The sequence below is a fragment of the Carlito syrichta genome, unplaced genomic scaffold (genome assembly GCF_000164805.1).
Source record: "Carlito syrichta isolate Samal-C Ts95f unplaced genomic scaffold, Tarsius_syrichta-2.0.1 Scaffold139895, whole genome shotgun sequence".
In the NCBI taxonomy this organism is placed as follows: Eukaryota; Metazoa; Chordata; class Mammalia; order Primates; family Tarsiidae; genus Carlito; species Carlito syrichta.
Window position 1 is genome coordinate 35,752 of NW_007083991.1, and position 18,607 is coordinate 54,358.

General features: G+C 45.8%; 1 protein-coding gene across 4 annotated transcripts in view; it reads right to left on the minus strand.

Moving 5' to 3' along the window:
* The window catches only part of LMCD1 (LIM and cysteine rich domains 1), a 68,931-nt gene that overhangs the window by 12,690 nt on the left and 37,634 nt on the right, over positions 1 to 18,607 (minus strand). For 3 of the 4 annotated variants that reach the window (XM_008049927.1, XM_008049924.1, XM_008049925.2), the window contains one exon: positions 8,523 to 8,858. In XM_008049927.1, coding sequence (XP_008048118.1) covers positions 8,523 to 8,858 — 336 coding nt within the window. Of the gene's footprint in view, positions 1 to 7,447; positions 7,553 to 8,522; positions 8,859 to 18,607 lie in introns of those variants that run through there. The other variant, XM_008049926.2, reaches the window with a different exon arrangement.

Here is an 18,607-nt window from a genome sequence, read left to right on the forward strand (position 1 = left end):
TGTCCCCACTGAGCCCTGCCCACAGTGCTGATCTGTAAGCAAAATAGATATTGTTGGCTCAAGTCACTCTGCCTCGGGATTGTTTGATATGCAGCATTAGGTAACAGAAACATTACATGTGGACACGCAGAATTGTTAAAGCTTCTGAAGGGGAAGCAACCAAGACATCAAGTGTTTTAGGCAATAGCAGACTCAGGACGGTGGCCAAGGGTTACACGGCTGAAGAACCGTCCCTAAGGACTGCCAGCCTTCAGAGAGAGATCAGCAGATACGGAGAATTCTGTAAACCGGCAATAATCTCTACCTCAAGCTTGCCAGAAGTTCTGTCCCAATTGTGTGGTTTTCTTCTGGAAGGCGCTTATCCAAAGGCCTACCCAGTTTAAACCCAGAATGCCTCATGAAAATCTCACTATTGCAATACAGTAAATATTAACACAAGAGACTTGAATTCAGGCGCTGGACTCTTTCCAACACAAATGCTCAACAATTTATTTATAAACAGCATCTCCCCATTTCCTCTTATGGTGATGACTCACTATCTTTGCTTTGCAGCCTCATATATCCCCGAAGGATTTTTCCCTTCTCTCTCTTCTGGGTTAACATAATTTCTGGCATGGTTAGTTCACTTAAGTTCTGCTCCCCGACACAATAGTCTTCCTGAGGCTCCTTAAGGTGCAGAATGAGCAGGCTGGGTGTGTATTCCTACAGTCGTGGGTTTTGGGATGTGGCTCCTACCATGGTTTCATCTTTGCTGAAGCCCTTGGAAAAATCATTCACCTTTCCAAGCCTCAGTTTTCTCATCTGTCACACATGGCAGGCCCTGGCTCATAGGAAATGCCTCACACTGGTGCTGGTGGTCATGTCTCTTAATCAAATGCTTCACCTTATACTTTTTTGAGGGGGTGGGTCATCAATTATGGGGCTGTCTGCTAAGTGAGGCAAAAATACTAGCCATTTTTAGCTGCATCTCCCTCGTTGATTATTTGGTGAAGTGGGAGAGTGGGAAAGGCTTCATACATGTTACACTTGGAAGAAAGGATGTCAGTCTTCGTATTTCCAAATTGAACTTTGACAAGCATGTGTTCAAGTACTGGCTTCTTGCAAAAGGATGGTGGTTGGTCCTTAGCTATGTAGGGAAGTCACAGATGTGTTCATCTCTATTGCAATAGCCTTGCACAATGCTTAGAGCTGCACAGATGCTCTGGATGTGGGAGCGTCTATTATTTGGAGTCTGTTGGGTTTGGAATAAGACAGGTCTGGGTTCTAGTTCTGGTTTAACCACTCACCAGCTAGGTGACTAGAAAACTTCCTCAACTTTATGCTTTTTGAAATTTTTGCTTCTGTCTGTGATCCACAGTAGGAAATGCATTTTATGTCCTAGTCTAATACACATACATAGATAAACATACACTCACTTGAAATAAAAGTTTCCCCCTGAAATAGTTACTACTCCTGAAACTTTTTTTTCTGGCTGTAATCCACTACAATGACGTACTATCTACTGCTGGGTTGTGACCTGAAGTTTTAAAATACTGTTAAACTTTGCTAAGAGCATGTATTAATTTCCCTGTCTGTAAAAAGGGGGATAATATACGTTGGAGGACAATTCTTAAGATTAAACAAAGTAAAAGCAGAATCTCTGGCACAGTGCCTGGCACAACCCTGGTGGTCAATGAATGGCAGATAACAACATCATCATCATCACCATCATCACTTAACCTAAAATAACAAAACAAAATAAAGTAAGATAAAGTAATTAATAAAAAGCTAAAACTGAAAGCCAGGAGTGGTGGCTCATACCTGTAGTCCCAGCTACTTTGGAGGCTGAGGCAGGAGGATTGCTTGAGCCCAGGAGCTTGAGTCTACAGTGAACTGTGATTGTATCTCTGCACTCCAGCCATGGCATCAAATCAAGACCCCATTTTTAATTTTAAAAAATTGCTAATACTATTTTTTAATGATTTTCCTAGGTCAGGGGTGAGCAAACTGTATCCATCCACGGGCCAGATCCAGCTCACCACCTGTTTTTGTAGATAAAGTTTATTAATACAGCCATGGTCATCTGTTTGGATGTTGTCTATGGCAGCTTTAGTGCTACAAGGGCTGACTTGACTAGTGGTGACAGAGACCGTGTGGCTGCAAAGTCTTAAATATTCATTATCTGCCCTTTACAGAAGTTTGCCAACCCCTGTTTTTGTCAATGGAATAATATGCATCCCACTCGAAAGAAGAGGAAAAATGCTTATGAAGACCATGTGGCAACATGGGAAAGTATTTATAGTATAAAAAATAGGAGAAAGGGAATTTTCTTTGGAAAAAAGAACTCCTTGAATGTCATTAAAAAAATCTCCACTATAAAGCAGGAGGGAGGCAGATGCTGGTAACCATGGTGATCTTGTGGTCTGCTCCCAGGCTCCTGCCTGTAGGTGCCCAGGACAGGGGGTGGCAAGAATGTGGGAGCAGGGATTCCTTGGCTGAATGACCCTAGGTTTGTCTCTGGGCCTCTTACCCTCCTGCTGTCTAGCTGAGATGGGGCTCACAAAGTGGGGTGGAGTGGTGGTTTCAAATTCCCAAGGGGGGCTGGCAGGAAAGGCAGCCAGCCTGCCTGTCGGACCCACAAGCCAAACATCTGCTCAGGCAAAGACTTGGAAGTCCCTTGCCCACAAATATGTCCCTCTGTTGGGGCTGGAGTTGGGCTGAGCCGCCAGCTGCTGTAAGTTTCCATAAGAGAGGCAGACCTTTGGTGGAGAGAGGGGACTGAGGGCTTTCTGCATTTTTGTGGGGAAATGGGGCAGAGGAGCCAAACTGTGCTCCCGGAGTCCTATGGGTAATTTGGGACCATATTCACGCATCTTTATAACTGCGAAGGGCACCTTCACTTCTCTCTGTTTACTCCTCTCCTTCTAAGCTCACTCTCTAGGGGCAATCACTTGGCCCAAGAAGGGGTCTTGTGGGGAAGGGGCGAGGCAGCAGGGAAGTTCCTGGTGGGAATGATAAACACTAAAGAGGAGGGATTACATTAAACGGTATGCGCTGGCTTTCTTTCCCCTTTCTTTAGTTACAAGTTTGGGGTGTGGGGAAGGGCGGAAATTCCTGGGCAAAATAGCCATGCCCAGGAAATCTGTGTGTTTAGTTTCTGAGAAAAATATCCAGTAAGCTCTCTAAATGCAGGGAAATGGCTTGGTGGAGTTGTTAACAATCAGGGCATTAAGATCATTGCCCACACAGTGCAGGAGCCCATCCATTCCATCCAGATGGGGAGAGGAGGGATTGGACAGTGGGTAAGGGGGTCCCACCAGACCCGTGTGACTTGGTCCAGGTTGCCAGAGTCAGCAGCTCCTTGGCCAGAAAACCCTCTGACGCTCCCAAGATCCACCAGAACCCAGGATGGGTGGAATTGGGGCAGGGTAGGGAAGTTCTTCCATTGCTCTTGCCGCACAGATAAGAGGCTCCCAAATTCTTCAGTGGGCTGAGTGGTGAGTTACTCCAAACACTGCCCAGACCCCAGCACTGCCACTCATCCCAGCAAACCTAAACACTCATGTACACACTCCCTGCATTGTTGGATCCACTCTGCCTTAGCCCCTCCCCAAGACTACTCAGACTCCATACCACCAATGAAACAGAAAGAGTAGGATTGAAACAGAGCTGCACCACTCATCAGCAAGCCAGTTACCTCGCTTGCCTTGGGTTCCTCATCTGCATAATGGGTATAACAACCCCAAATCCTCTTACTGGTTGTCATAAGAACTTAAAGAGATCGAGACCCCCCAGTGCCTGCTGTGTCCTAATGGTGTCCCCTCTGTCCTCCCAAGTCTCAGTTTTTCTTCCTTCTCCCCACTCCACACCTGCACAATGGGACAAGTGAGGGAAAGAGAGGGAGACTAAATATTTTTTGGTTTTAATTGGCTTCAGGGATTTAAAGGGATATGCTTCTCAGGGAGTGACAGTGAGTGAGTTAGTAGTCTGAGACAGATTTTTCTGGCCTGGTATTTCCTCATGAAGAGGGATTACTCTGACGGCTTGGTGGCTGAAGGCATTTCCCATGGTGTCCTGCCTCCCCTAACCTTAGGATAATAATGCCGTTTTCAGAGGACTGCCCTGAGGTAGGCGTGGGCGGCCACAGTTCTTGGGTTCATTTTTCAAGCAGACGGAAGTGCCAAGACTAATTTTAAATTGCGCCATCCTGTCAGTGGGGCCTGTCTGAATGCCTGGGGTTGGAAGGCTGGAGGTGCAGGTCTGCATAACTGGACGGATCTGCATAACCGGACAGTCCCAGCCATTTGGGTAAGCCGAGCTCAGATGGCGCACCGTGTCCTGCAGCCTGGCTGACCAGACTATGCTGGGACCTGCAACCTGGCTGGCCTGCTGTTACCTGGGTTCCCTCACAACACAGTCCCTGGGCGGGAATTCCTCTCCAGCAATTTGGAAAAGGCTTTTTGACAACAATGCTTCTCTTGTGTGGATAATAATACTTCCCATTGAGGACAGTTTGGTGGCAGGCTGGGTGGGAGGACGCAGCAGGCTGACCTTGCCATCAAAGCCCCTCCCGAGGTCTCAGAGGAAGGATGACAAAGCAGCGTGAGGGAACCAATACTGAGAGCAGCTTGGAGGGAAGTGAAGCCCATAATAGGCCTCAACTACAGAGACTTAGTGTCGTTAAGGACGGGATGGTTGGATGGGTATAAAGCCATGTGGTAGATTCTATGCCTGTGTTTCCAGAACTCACCATGAATGTGAAAGGAACAGGGCGTACGGTGCAGCATTCTCAAGGTGGGCTTCCTTGAGGTAATCCACTCTTCATAAATAAACGTATAAACAAAGCCAGGAGGTCAAATACATCTAGAAAGTACCCATGCTATCATCTCCTGGACTCAGTATATACCACATTGGTGACATCATTTTTGCTGAGCTCACATCTAAGGTAATTTTTGACAAGCTGAGCAGTGGCCCTCAAACCATGGTCCCTGGCCGGTATCAGAATCACCTGGGGACTTATTGGAAATATGGGTTCTCAGACCTCACCCCACCCATGCTAAGAAGGAACTCTGGAGGTGGGACCCAGACTTCTGGTTTTTAACAAGCCTTTCAGGTGACTTTAGTTTAAGAACCACTTCATGGGCCTACTAAAGTCTCTGAGAAGACCTGCTATAAAGAAGCATGCTGTTTTGTTCACTCTCATGTTTTCCAAACTGGCCACAAGACTCTTTTGTGGCAAAATATCAATTAGCTCTCCTAGGAATAAGCTTTGGGAAATGGGAAAGAACATGAACTTGGTTTCTGGCTACGTTGGTTTGAATCTCAGCTCTAAAACCCTACAGCCTGAGGAGACACAACCTCTTGAAATCATTGGGTGGTTGTAAGCTTTAAGTAAGATATTATCATGCTTAGTACTGTCCTTGGTTCAGAGCCATGCCCGCTAAGCTGGTAACAGCAGTCACAATGAACACTATCATGATGACGAATAGGCAGGTGTTACCAATATAGTTCTAGTATGTTTCACAGGTCTCTCTTTTTGCCCTTCATTTTTTCCCCGTAAGTTTGGTTTGGGGGGTGTCAGGCCAAGTCCTACAATTTCCTCCACACACCTGTATTCTCAAGTAGAATGCCCTGACCACTTCTCATGAAATTCATCGCCCTTCGCCAGGGTAGCAGAAATCAGGCTTCCTGTCTGACGCTCGGCTCTGGCAACTGTTCCACATTGCCCTCTTATGAGAAAGGAGAGGCACACAAGCACACAGGATGGCCAGGAGTAAGACAAACGGTTCAGGGTGCACAGCCCATGCCTACACTTAATGGCGGGGGTGCTGGGGACACAGGGCCTCTGGCCTCTCAGGCTGTCTGGATATATTTATCAGGATTCACTCCCCTGCTTCAAGGAGGTCAACAGGGAGTTAAATAAGAACAGTTAGCCTCCTTTCTCCCTGAAACAAACAAGCAGTGTTTTAACACAGCATCACATAGTAAAAAGAGTATTGAATCCAGGTTTTGCACCATAGAAATGGTGAGATCTTGGAAAAGTTACCGATTGTCTCTGAATCTCAAATTCCTTCCTCACTGAGAAAATGGGTTTGGTAAAATTCACCCTTACCAGGCAACTATGAAAATTAAAGAGAGACCCTGACAGTGTGAGTGGGGTGCTTGGTATAGAACAGGGGCTTAATAAATGTGGAATTGGAATCACACCATCCTCCTAGGCAAAATGGCCACTGAAATTGATCTCATCTCTCAAGGCTCAATTGAGTTCAAACATTCATTTATTCATTCATGGATCACATATTTATGAGTGCCTGCTATCTATACCAATGACACCTATGGCAGATACAGAGATGAACATGACCTCAGAATTTTATAATTAGTTATTGAATTACAACTGTGGCTAGGGCAAGGAAGGACAAATCTGTCTTCCACATCCAGCCCAGACCAGACCAACCAATAATAATGGTTTCCTTTGGATTCCCTACTTATTTTATGACTGTGGAATTTGCTGTCTACTGTCTAGTATACTATTTAAATGCTCCCCGAGTGTCACAAGTGTTTCCTAAAGCTGGCTTTCGGTAAGGACCCAGGATCTTAGGCTACCTTTGCCCCAGTTCCACACCGAACAAATGTGTAGAGCTCCATCAAGGATAAAATACGTTCTCAGATCTGCATATCTCTCATGGGAATGGCAATTTGCAAATGTCACAACAGAGACTTAAAAAGGTTTCCTTCCAACTTGGAATAATCTAGTATTTAGACAGATATTTGAGAGTGGACTGAGGACAAGATTGGAGTGAGGCAGGGAGACCAGTTTATGGACTATGGTAACTAGACCTAATTGTGTTTACATCCCTAGGGCAAGTATTCGTCCTGAGAAATGGGTCTTTGAAATGTCATTACCAAATCTGTAGTAGAAAAAATAAATGTTCTTTTGACTTAGAGTTCTCAGATAAAACATTGTGAGGCTGTACATTCTTGGAATGCAATCCCAGAGGGTGCTAGCAAGACAGGGGTTGGAGAAGAAAGACACAAGTTTTGGATGACTAGCTTGAGTGACCCCAGAAGACAAAGAGCCCAGCCCTTTCTGGACGTGGCAGCAGTGTCTTTTGGGCTGACATCCCTGGGTCATCTGGCTCATAGATGACTACCAGCCTGTCCCAGCAAGGCAGATAATGTCAAACATATTACCCCCATGTGCTGGGACTTTTATCTCCAAATGCCAAATGACATACAGGCAAGTGAGGCCACTTGGCTGATGGGGGCAGGGGGAGCAAAAGGCAAGGAAGGAACTGGGTCAGAAATATCATGAACACCAGCCCCACATGGTACCAGCCTCAAGCTACTATTTGTTTTGCTTTCTGTGGGGCAGTTTAAGCTGAACCAGTCCATGAGACTTTCATCTCCCAAACATTGGCTTCTTCTTTGTGTTTGCTCAGAATGGCTCCCAGTGACTCACTCCACTATATAAAGAGGTGATTGGGTCATGAGGGCTCTGCCCTCATGAATGGATTAATCTGTTCATGGAATTAATGGAATGATGGGTTACCATAGGAGTGGGACTGGTGGCTTTCTAAGAAGAGGAAGAGAGATCTGTGCTAGCATGCTCAGTCCCCTCTCCTGTGATGCCCTGTGCTACCTCAGGACTCTGCAGAAAGTTCCCACCAGCAAGAAGGCCCTTACAAGATGCAGCCCCTCACCCTTGGACTTTTCTGTCTCCATAACTGTAAGTAATCGATTTCTTTTCTTTACAAATTTCCCAGTTTCCAGTGTTTTGTTATAAGCAACAGAAAATGGACTCAGACATTACTAGAGGAAACTTTCGAAAGCACAGCTTGGACCATGTGATACCTTGGATGGAACTCCTGCTCATGCCTTTAGAATAAAGATGAAAGCCCATGGCATTCTGCATTTGAGGGACAGTGTCCTCTGTTTGATTTTTCTGGGGTGTGGCAGATAATGCAAGCTAATCAGTGTTTGATTGACGAATGGATGGATGGTATAACTCTCCCAGAAACTGGCTCCTGCTGCCCTGACTTGTTTTGTGTCCCTGGCTCCCCAAGCACACCACACTTTCAGTCATGCGGCACTTCTTTAATCCTTTGACTGTACCATGCACTCTTGAACTCACAGGTTTTAAATATTTTTGCACATGCCCAACTCTTTAAGGAGGTATATATTCTTCCCTCAAAGCCTGAAAGCTTGAATGATCCCTGGTCACTCTTCAGAGGCCAGCGTATGCCTCACAAATCCTTGAAGTCCACCCTTTCACCAAGCAAGCAGGTTTGCATGCCCTTTCTTTAAGCTGCAGTTGTTTGGTTACCTGTGAGCTCCACTGGATTATGAGCCTTTCAAGGGCAGTGACTTTGTATTATTTTCCGTGGGACAGTGCCTGGCCCACAGGAAATGAGCAACAAATGTCTGCTGAATGCATGAATTCAGACATAAATGCATGGTGAGGGAACAAGGTGGAGAGATGGAACCCTGACTGTGCAGCCCTGGGCCTGTGTGGCTTCAGAGACAGGAGGCATGGGGGTACTCACGTATTCCATTTCTTTAGTTGGGTCGCCGAGGCTGCCGTTGGTGGTAGGGGCAGCAGTCTCTGCATTCTCTGGCTTGTCCTGCTGCTTCCCTTCCTCCTTAGGCAAGCCACCTTGCCCCGGAAGGGCCACTTCTCCCACACCGAGAGCCTCGCTCTTATATTGCTTGACAAATTCTTCCATCACTTTCAACTCATTCTCCAAAAGTCCGCGGCAGCGAGAGGGGTCTTGGTCATAGATGGGAAGCTGGTGCATGAGCTGGCGCCGGCGGTAGTAGGCACCCTCGGTGCCTGTCACTGGCTGTTTCTCCTTGGGGATGAGCTCCATGTACTGCAGGCCCTAGGGAGGAAAGGGAGGAGGAGGAAGAGACAATGTGATGGAGATGGGGCTTTGTCAGTCAAACAATGACAGAATCCACCTAAAACTCACAATGCAACATCTTCCAACATTATCAGCAACTGAAAGACACTGTCTTTACTTTTTAATTTAATGTAGATTTTTTTTCAAATTACAAAATCAAATGAGAAAACATAGATGAGAGAAGGAAGGTAAAGGAAAAAAAAAATAGGCATCCTCCATTGACCTCGTGTGTATAGGAAATGTTCTGTATCTTGCTCTTAGTGATAGTGCCATTGAAGTGCATCTATGTTGTAGCCTATTAAGCTGTACACATAAGATGTATGCACTTGATGTGAGCATGTTATACAGTCATGCGCTGCATAATAATATTCTGGTCAAAGATGGACCACATATACACTGGTGGCCCCATAGGATTATAATACTGTATTTTTACTGTACCTTTGGATGTGTTTAGAGACACAAGTATGATTGTGTTACAATTGCCTATTCAGTACAGTAACATGATGTACAGGTTTGTAGCCTTAGAGCAATAGGCTATATCACATAGCCCAGGTGTGTAGTAGACTACACCATCTAGGTTGTGTAAGTGCACTCTACAATGTTCACACAACCATGAAATTACCTAGCAAGGCATTTCTCAGAATGCGTTCTCGTCATGAAGCGGTGCATGACTGTGCTTTGATTAAAAAAGCATTTAAAAAATTATACCTCATTGTCCCATGGTAACAGTCTGATAACAAATTTGTGTTTCTTCTTCAAGACTTCTCCTGTCTGTATTTATTAAGATTTATTCGAGACCCGCCTGGGCAGGCGAGACCTCATCTCTACAATAAAATCAAAAAATTAGCCGGGTGTGGTAGCGCGCGTCTGTAATTCCGGCTACTCGGAAGGCTGAGGCGGAAGGATTGCCGGAGGCCAGCAGGTCGAGGCTGCAGTGACCGGGAGTGGCCACTGCACTCCAGTCTGGGTGACAGAGTGAGACTCCAACTCAAAAAAAAAAAAAAAAAAAAAGATTTATTTGAGTGTTATTTTCTCTGTGTGTGTGTGCCATTTATAATGAGTCCCTGACTGGTAGGTTTTATTTTTCCCATGACTGTGATAGGCCATGTTCATGGTGTGGGACAGAGAACAATCTTGACATGTGAAAGAGAGACACTTGTTTGCTTCTGTCAGTGAATGCACCATCTGCTCACTAACTAGCTAGATACCCACTTGTTAATCATAATAATTATTATTTTATTGCTTATTTCCCAAAAACTACTGTAATTTTCATTTTGGGATGGCACTGGAAAAAGAAGGGAATCTATGTTTACTCATGGGTTAGGTTTTCTGTCAGAATTTGAATGAAGTTCATTTTGCTTTGTTCTCTGACTTGCAAGCAATGGTAGTAATTACAATTACAAGTTTGCCTCTATCACCAAAGGAAAATTGTTACTTTTAAAACTCTTCTCCAGCTTCTCCAGGCCGGGCTTGGTGACTCAGCCTGTAATCCTAGCACTTTGGGAGGCCGAGGTGAGTGGATTGCCTGAGCCCGCGGGTTCGAGACCCGCCTGGGCAACTTAGAGAGACCTCATCTCCACTATAAATAAAAAACTAGCCGGGCGTGGTAGTGCGCGCCTGTAGTTCCAGCTACTTGGAAGGCCGAGGCAGAAGGATCGCCGGAGCCCAGCAGGTAGAGGCTACGGTGGCTGGGAGCGGCCATTGCACTCCAGTTTGGGTGACAGTGAGACTCCAACTCAAAAAAAAAAAAAAAAAACACAAAAAACCAACTCTTCTCCAGTATCATTTGCAGGACAATAGCCAACTGATAAAACTCTCAGGATAATGACAGAAGTAACGCAATATGGCTGACCTCATACAACCCGTGTCCCACTCCAGACTATCTTCTCACTGGTCTCACAATTGAAGTGCTTAACCCTTTTCCATTTAACCTGATGATACTCACTGGTGGTGTTGACAGCTGCATTATTTACCCCGAGATAAAAAAAATTACAAAATATATTAATTCTCTTTTTGTTTTGTAATTTTCATTAGGATTAGGGACAACTTCTATTTAGGAATAACTCCAAGAACCGTTTTTGTATTTTATTTTCACTTTGAAAACCAGTCAGATTTGCTTCAGCCTCAAAGAGTGAATTATGTAAAATTAAAGGAATGTGGCAGTGAGCTGCACTTTTTTTTTTCTAAATTGGTAAAGGGCTAATTTCTACCTTTGCTCATGTAATTACTCTCCCTGGAAGGAAAAGCCCTCTTGTCCTTCCTGCTCTTACAATCAGTACCATGTGTTTTGGCCACTCCCTCATCTTTAACCCTTCCTAGTATAATTGAGTTAACCCTCTCCTGGGACCGTCTACTCCCTGAGGGCAGGCCATGTCCCTTCTATTTTAGTAGCAAGGGCAAAGGCTCTGGGGTCGGCCTGTCCTGAACTGAAATTGTGGTTCCAGGCATGCCAGCTGTGCAACTGCAGCTGTGTCATCCCTCTCTGTGCACAGATTCCTCCACTGTAAAAACAAGGATCATAAAACCTGGGGTAGTTGTGGAATTCGTTAATAGATCTGCAGCATCTCCAGTACGTGTTATGGACTTCCTTTTCCCTTCGCTTCTCTGTGACTTACTATCTTTTTAAACCTGTGACTGCAGTTAGACTCATCAGCTATATAGTTCAAAGCAGTCTTTCTCAAAGAACACAGTGTATGATAGTCATGTGAAAAAGTTACTAAAATGCAGATTACAGGCATAAAGCCCCTATCAAGACCTCAAATCAGCAGGTGAGGTGTGAGGTCCAGGAATCTGCATCTTTTAACAAGAATCCTGGGTAACTCCGATGGAGGTTGGTCCCTAGATCTTTCTTGAACTACTGCTTCAATAAAACACAGGCAAACCACACACACACACACACACACACACACATACACACATACACACACACACACACACACACACACACACACACACACACACATACACACACACACACACACACACACACACACACACACACACGGGTGAGATACACAACTGTGATTCTTTTTCTTTCTTATTTTGAGTTGGAGTCTCACTCCATTGCCCAGGCTAGAGGGCAGTGGCATGCTCACGGCTACCCCAGAGTTGACCTTCTGGGCTTTGGCGATCCTTCTGCCTCACCCTTCCACAACTGTGATTCTGTACCAGACCAAGAGCTGAGAAAAGCTGGTGAATAATTGCTAGCTTCCTTAGACTTTTGCAAAATCCAAGGATTCTTAAGGAAGAAATGTGAATTTTCCTAACACTTGAGAGAGGCCTAAATGAGCTTTTACTCTGCCCCAAGTTATAGTCAGAGATTCACGTTCTCAATAAGAATAGTGTAATTTAAGTAGATATTCTTTTTAGATTTGTTGGCTTTGCCACATGGATTTTGTTTCCTTCAAAACTGCATATTTTTACTTCATTTACCTCATGGGCAATGCTCCTAATTAAAAAAAATAGTCAATCTTGTTTAAAATTGCTTTTCCTTTAAAAAGTGTAATTAAATCATTATGGGCATAAGTTATTCCATGGTTTATTAATTTAAAAATATGAAAAGGCACCTTCTAATAGTAGAATTGACAAAGTCTCAAGTCAATAACATTTCCCCATCGATATGACTGGCAACTGTCTGAATATTAATGTGTTCACAGGTAACTGTCCAATTTAGCTTTATTTGTTTATTTTTATTGAACAGAAATCTTACACAGGGGGGATCCCCGGTGTGGGGGAGATTAGGGGGAGATCAAGGTCAGGGCCACAGCCTGAGAAACTGTGAGAAACAAAGTGGTTATCCCAGATGACTGTCTTCCATTTCTGTGCCTGACCCTGACTCTGACCCTTAGTACAAGTTTTCTAATTTCCCTCACACAAGTGTCTGCTGCTAGGATATCCTCTTTGAATACACCTGCCCGTGGCTTATCACTTGGGGCTGAACTCATTTTGGAAATCAACATGGAAATCATACTGAAATTCATAATGAACAGACCTTGTTGTTTGATTTTAGGGAGTGGAGGTGAGTAACCTGGGGGTGGGGTGGGGTACGAGTCCAGAGCCTGGTACTTGCTGGGTTCCATAATAAATGAATTCTGGAGAAGAACATTTGGAAAAGAGAGAGGCAGGGAACCTGGGTTCTTGTGGGGCCAAAGTGTGGGGTGACTGTGGATGTCCCAGTGACATCTGCCTTAGATCCCGGGGACACCTATCTGAGACCCCTTCTGGCACTGTAGGCTCATAACACACTCGTCGATCCCCCAAGTACATCTGCACACTCCTGAATGCTTCTCAAGGTGCTTTCTCAGACACAGGAGATGGCCTGAGTAGTGTACAAAGCCTAGAGTGTCAGAAACTCTGGGTTTTAGGGCCAGTCCTGCTGCTGGTCTCTCTCAGACTGGGAAAATATCTAACTTTTCCAGGCCTGTTTCCTTCTCTGCAAAGTTTAGGGTAGACTGCATGATCACTAAGGTTCTGACTATCATAAGTCCCTGACAACCTCACTTGATCCTCACTACATTTAAGGGAGAGAGAACAGCAACATCACTAACCAGAGTTCATAGCTCGGGAAAGAGGCCAAAGGAGACGGTGGATTCTGGTCAGCCAAAGAGGCCAAGACCCTCCACCTACCACATGGGTAAGCAGAAGCCTCCATGTGTCACACAGCTCGCTGGACATCCAGGAAATGCTTAGTCCCGACCCTGTCTTAGGTTACCGGGGTGTCTGGTGGTTTTCTTCTTGATCAGCACGAAACTGCAGGTGGCTTTCAGCACAAATGTGTCAGACAGGTAGGTGTGAAGAACCACACCTCAAACTGTATAGGAATCACTTAGTTACCTTGTGAAGAAGCTTCCTGGGCTTGCCCCTATTTCTGATTTAGGATATCTGGAGGAGCCTAGAAATGAGACTCCTGGGGGGTCTGAAACAGGACATCTGAGGGTAGGAGCCTCTCAGGGGGCAGTGGGCAGGGTGAGGGGATGTGACCATCAGAAACAGTAGGAAGTGGGAGCCCAGCAGACAGCAGGTTGGGGCAGGGCACAGGGCCTGGGGAGAGGGGCTAGGGGATAGCTCAGGGAGGCAAAAACACCCATACCACCCCCTTCCTATTTCTTGCCCAGGCCTGCCCTGCTCCCAGGATCTAAAGGATTTTGGAGAAGAGGAAACAAGAGCTTTGCTCATCCTGCCAGAGGGGTCCTTAGACCTGGCCAGCATCTCACTAACTCCAAGTGTTGAAGCAGCCCCAGTTGCAGGCTGATTCAGCTCATGCGAAAGTAACTCCTTTTCCTGTGAAGACTGCTGACTCCCCAGGTTTGGCGGTGTAAGGAATGATAGGAATAACTAGCCCTTAAGGAAGCACTTACCATGATCCAGGCACTTTTCCAAGTGCTTCACACACAATCCTAGGAGGAAGGTGCTAATGTTACCCAACACAGAGTGATTAAAGAACCTTGCTAAGGTCACACTACAAGTAAGTAATAGATTCAGCTTTGAACTCAGTGGCTTGGGTCTCAAGCCCTTCTCTGCAACCTCACTGGAAGATAGATGGTTTTCAAAAAGGAAAAATGTCCCCCGATTTCTGGGGGTGCTTCCCTTTGTCATTAGTCAGGGTGAGTGTGCCATGGGAACATCACCTGGTGCCAGGATCCCCCATTCCCTAGATGTGTCTGTTTCTTTGACCTTCTAAGGCCTGTACTCCTCCCTGCCCTACTTTACAAATAAATCCATGGCAAGGATCTTGGGACAGTGGCCTCACCAGCCAGCTGCTTGTTGATCCCTGCATTCACAGTGTCCTTTCAGATATCTGTGCTGGCTATGGGGACTGTGGCTGCAGGGGTTCTGGGCCGGGGCCCCGGAGAAAGGGAGTCTTCCTTCCCAGGGACCCAGCACTCCTGGAGTGGCTCAAGCCCCAGCTGGGCACCAGTTCTCTGTCTTTGCATTGTCAAAGCTACTGCGTCCTGATGCCACCAGTGTGTGCTTTGTGACTCCTGGTCTGGTCTGGCTAGCCTGAGACTCCTTAATCTCTGCTTCTTATTGACATACCCATGACAGATATTGCTAATCAACCTGATTAGAGTCTTCGAATCCCACTCAACACAGCCCTATCGACTGGCATGTACTTGGGAAGGAGAGACAGGGACAGAGGTTTGGACCTGAGTCAACCACCTGGTGCTGATCTGACTCCAAAAGAGACTCTTCCAGGTGTCTCTTCAGGAAGCTGACTAAGGTCATGTTCCCATAGCCTTTAGCAAGAGGCATTTCCTCAGATCAGTTGGAAAGATTGGTTTTGGTTTTAAGTTTTTCCTGAGGACCTTTCTGAGTTATTTGGGGCTCTGCAGTCTGGCTGGGACACCTTGGGTGGAGAGGTTCTCAGAATCTGTAGTAGGAAAGAAATAAAAAAATGCAGAGAGAAAAGTGGAAGGAAAGGTGCTCTTATGCTCTGGGTTGGGCAGTAGCACACACATGGGTTTTAGAATCAGAAAACCCAGTTCTGATTCTTCTCCTCCTGATTCTTCTCCTGCTGTCAGCCAAGGACAGTGAATAGGCTTCATCTCACATGTCAACCCCATTCAATAGTGGCGACCTCGAGTGATTTGTTAAGAAGGATCCTGAGGTCTGATGAGGGCTCAACGGGAAATAGTACTGATCAGCAATGCCTGCCATGGATATGAGAGTAAAAGGTGAGCTTTGAGGGAATGCCAGTCCTGCATTGGGTCCTCACAGGCCTCTGTTTGCTCCTCTGTAAAATGGGGCTGTAACATACTCAGCATGTAGGGAGTAGTGAGATGTTGAGGAACATACACAAAATGCTCAATGAATGCTGGTTCCCTTCGTCTTCTTTCTCTTGTCTCCCTCAGATCCTGGCTAGCTTTCAAGGAACCATTCAAACTCCACCCTGTTTTTGATAGCCTCTCCTTTTTGCCTCCCTTCCCACCTGCTAGCTGGCCTGGCCTGGTGGGGAAGAGCCTAAGCCTTAGAATCGAGGTGGCCGGACTTCAAGACCCGACTCTGCCACTTAAATCAGCTGTGGGACATTTGGCTAGTTGCATCATCTCTCTGAGCCTCCATCTCGTCCTTTCTAAATGAGGGTAATAATAGTATATTCCTAACAGTGTTGGGAAATTAGATGAGATTGTGCACAGACAGCTGTTAGCAGACTGGCTGGCACACAGTAAATAATAAATATTAGCAATTAGGGTTGGTGTTATCAGTCTTTAAAGGCTTAAGAATTACTCTTGCTTTTATTCTGCCTAGGAAGGATGACAGAAAGCAAGGTTCAGTCCCATTCCCAAAATATAATCAGTCCTAATCAGTTGGTAATTAAAAAAAAGAAGGGAGGGTGAGCAGGAAGGGAGAATTGTCCAATCTCAGAAATCTGACTCGTCCTGGCATCCCAGATGCAGAGCAGACACAGGGGCTCTTTACAGCTGTGTGGTTTTATGAGCCAGCATTCATCATTGCCTGATGATGCCTTCCCCTGACTAGGTGGGGTCGGAGCATGTGGGGTTTTCACTGGCCAGCTCCTGATGCCCACAGTCAGCTCTTTTATGAGCAGCTTCTTTTAGTTGCCACCAACATCCTGAAGACCCACTTGATAGCCTACCCAGACCCGGCAGACCCATGTTCTCAGTCACCTGGCAAGTCCTGGTTTTGCCATCATTCTGTGATCTGGGGTCTGCCCCTGCCTCTCCCTGAAAACTTGGGGAGGTCAATGGACCATTCTGTGTTTACTTACATGTAAAACAATTCCTGCCTCACAGGGTGTTTGAGCTCGTAAATGCTGAAGTATTCTTTTAAAATGTGCTTTATGCCAAACCAAAAGCACAGATTAAGACAAAAAGAATCTTAATCTTTTTTCAATTTATCTGGAAAGGCTTCCTCCCCCGGATCCCCTTAAGTGGCAGCTTAGAACTGCGCTTCTCAAGCTCTATGGTGAAGGATCAAAATTTTTGTCTTTTTCACTTATTGCAGAAGGATTTGTGGTCTCACTCATGTGATTAGAAGGTAGCATATGACCCATGAGATTTCCATGTCGGTCTGACCATAGTGGAATTCTGTTCAATGAGATGAGTTCTCATCTCATCACACAGTTGGATGTCAAATTGCTACATTTTCCCAATATTTATTTATTTATTGAGACAGGGTCTCACTCTGTTGCCCTTGCTAAAGTTCAATGGCACAATCATTTAGCTTACTGCAGCCTTGAACTCATGTACTCAAGTGATCCTTCTACCTCAGACTCCTGAGTAGCTGGGCCTACAGGCATGTGCCACCATGCGTCACTGATTTTTGTACTTTATGTAGAGACAAGGTCTTGTTATGTTGTCTAGGCTGGCCTCCAGCTCCTTGGCTCAAGTGATCCTCCTACCTCGACCTCTCAAAGTGCTGGGATTATAGACATGAGCCACCGTGCCCGGCCTATTTTCCCAACAATTATTCTCAATTTCTGTATTCTTCTCATTGTGCACCAGTCACAAGGACCTTGTGAAATGATTCCAGTCCACACTTGGAATATCTCTGGCCTGGAAGGTGACATTGTACCAATACTCATCATGCCTGCTCTGTGTCCTGCATTGTGCTGGGTGCTGGCATGCCACAATATACAGGAAAGAGAGGTTGTCTGCCTTCATGGGCTTTGCTTCACTCCAGTGTGGAGAAGAGATGGGAGCTAAGCACAGAGGTGCATAAAATAAGTATAACTTGCAATAACAACTTCAAAAGAAGCTGAAAGAGAGAAGACAATGTGGTAGGAAGATGGATCACATCTATTGTAAACTGAGAATTCAGGGAAGAATTGTTTGAGAAGAGCCCCATCATGCAAAGAGCAGGAAAAGAATGTCTCAAGTAGTGGGAGCAGCAGGTGCCAAGGCCCTGAGGAGGGCAAGAACGTGGTGTGTTCTAGAACTGGAAGGAAGAAGTCAGCATGTTGTGAGGTATTGAAGGCGAGAGGGGAGGAATAGCAGCCATGGGAGGAGCCTGCAGGGACAGGCCATGGAGGACTCCAAAGACTCTCCTTTTCTTTCAGGAAAGATTTAATTAAATGCCAGGCCTGCATTTCTAAAATTGTCGCACCTTTAAAAATTGCATTAACTTTTAGAAATCATCTAGTCCTTAGTTACTCCAAGTGTGGTCTGGGGACCAGCGGCAGCAGCGTCACCTGGGGGTTTGCCAGGAGTACAGAATCTCCGGATGGTCCTAAACTTACTGGATGCATTTTAATGAGCCTCCCCAGCTGTTTAATGTATGCTGAGATTTGAAGAGTCCTGGTCTAGCACGCACTGGATGTTGAAGGTGGCTGCATGGGGAGTTGCATGGGGAGTCATTTAAAATGTTTGCATACAGAGATTTGGATTCTGAATCTGGAGCTTCTGATTCAGTGGTCTGGGGAGGGACATAGGCATGGGGACCCTGTACAGGTTCCCAAGGGATTCTAGTGAACAGCCAGAGTATAAGCTGATGCTTGTCATTTGCTCTCTCTGGACCTTTCTACCCTCCTCAGGGTGACTATTTCCCCAAGACTTCTTTGGGTGCCCCTTCTTCAGGGTTGTTTAAAAATGGTTTTGTTAGCCGGGATCGGTGGCTCAGTCTGTAATCCTGCACATTGGGAGGCCAAGGTGAGTGAATTGCCTGAGCCTGCGGATTCAAGACCTGCCTGGGCAACTTGGCGAGACCTCATCTCTACAATAAATAAAAAAATTAGCCGGGCGTGGTAGCACACTCCTGTAGTTCCGGTT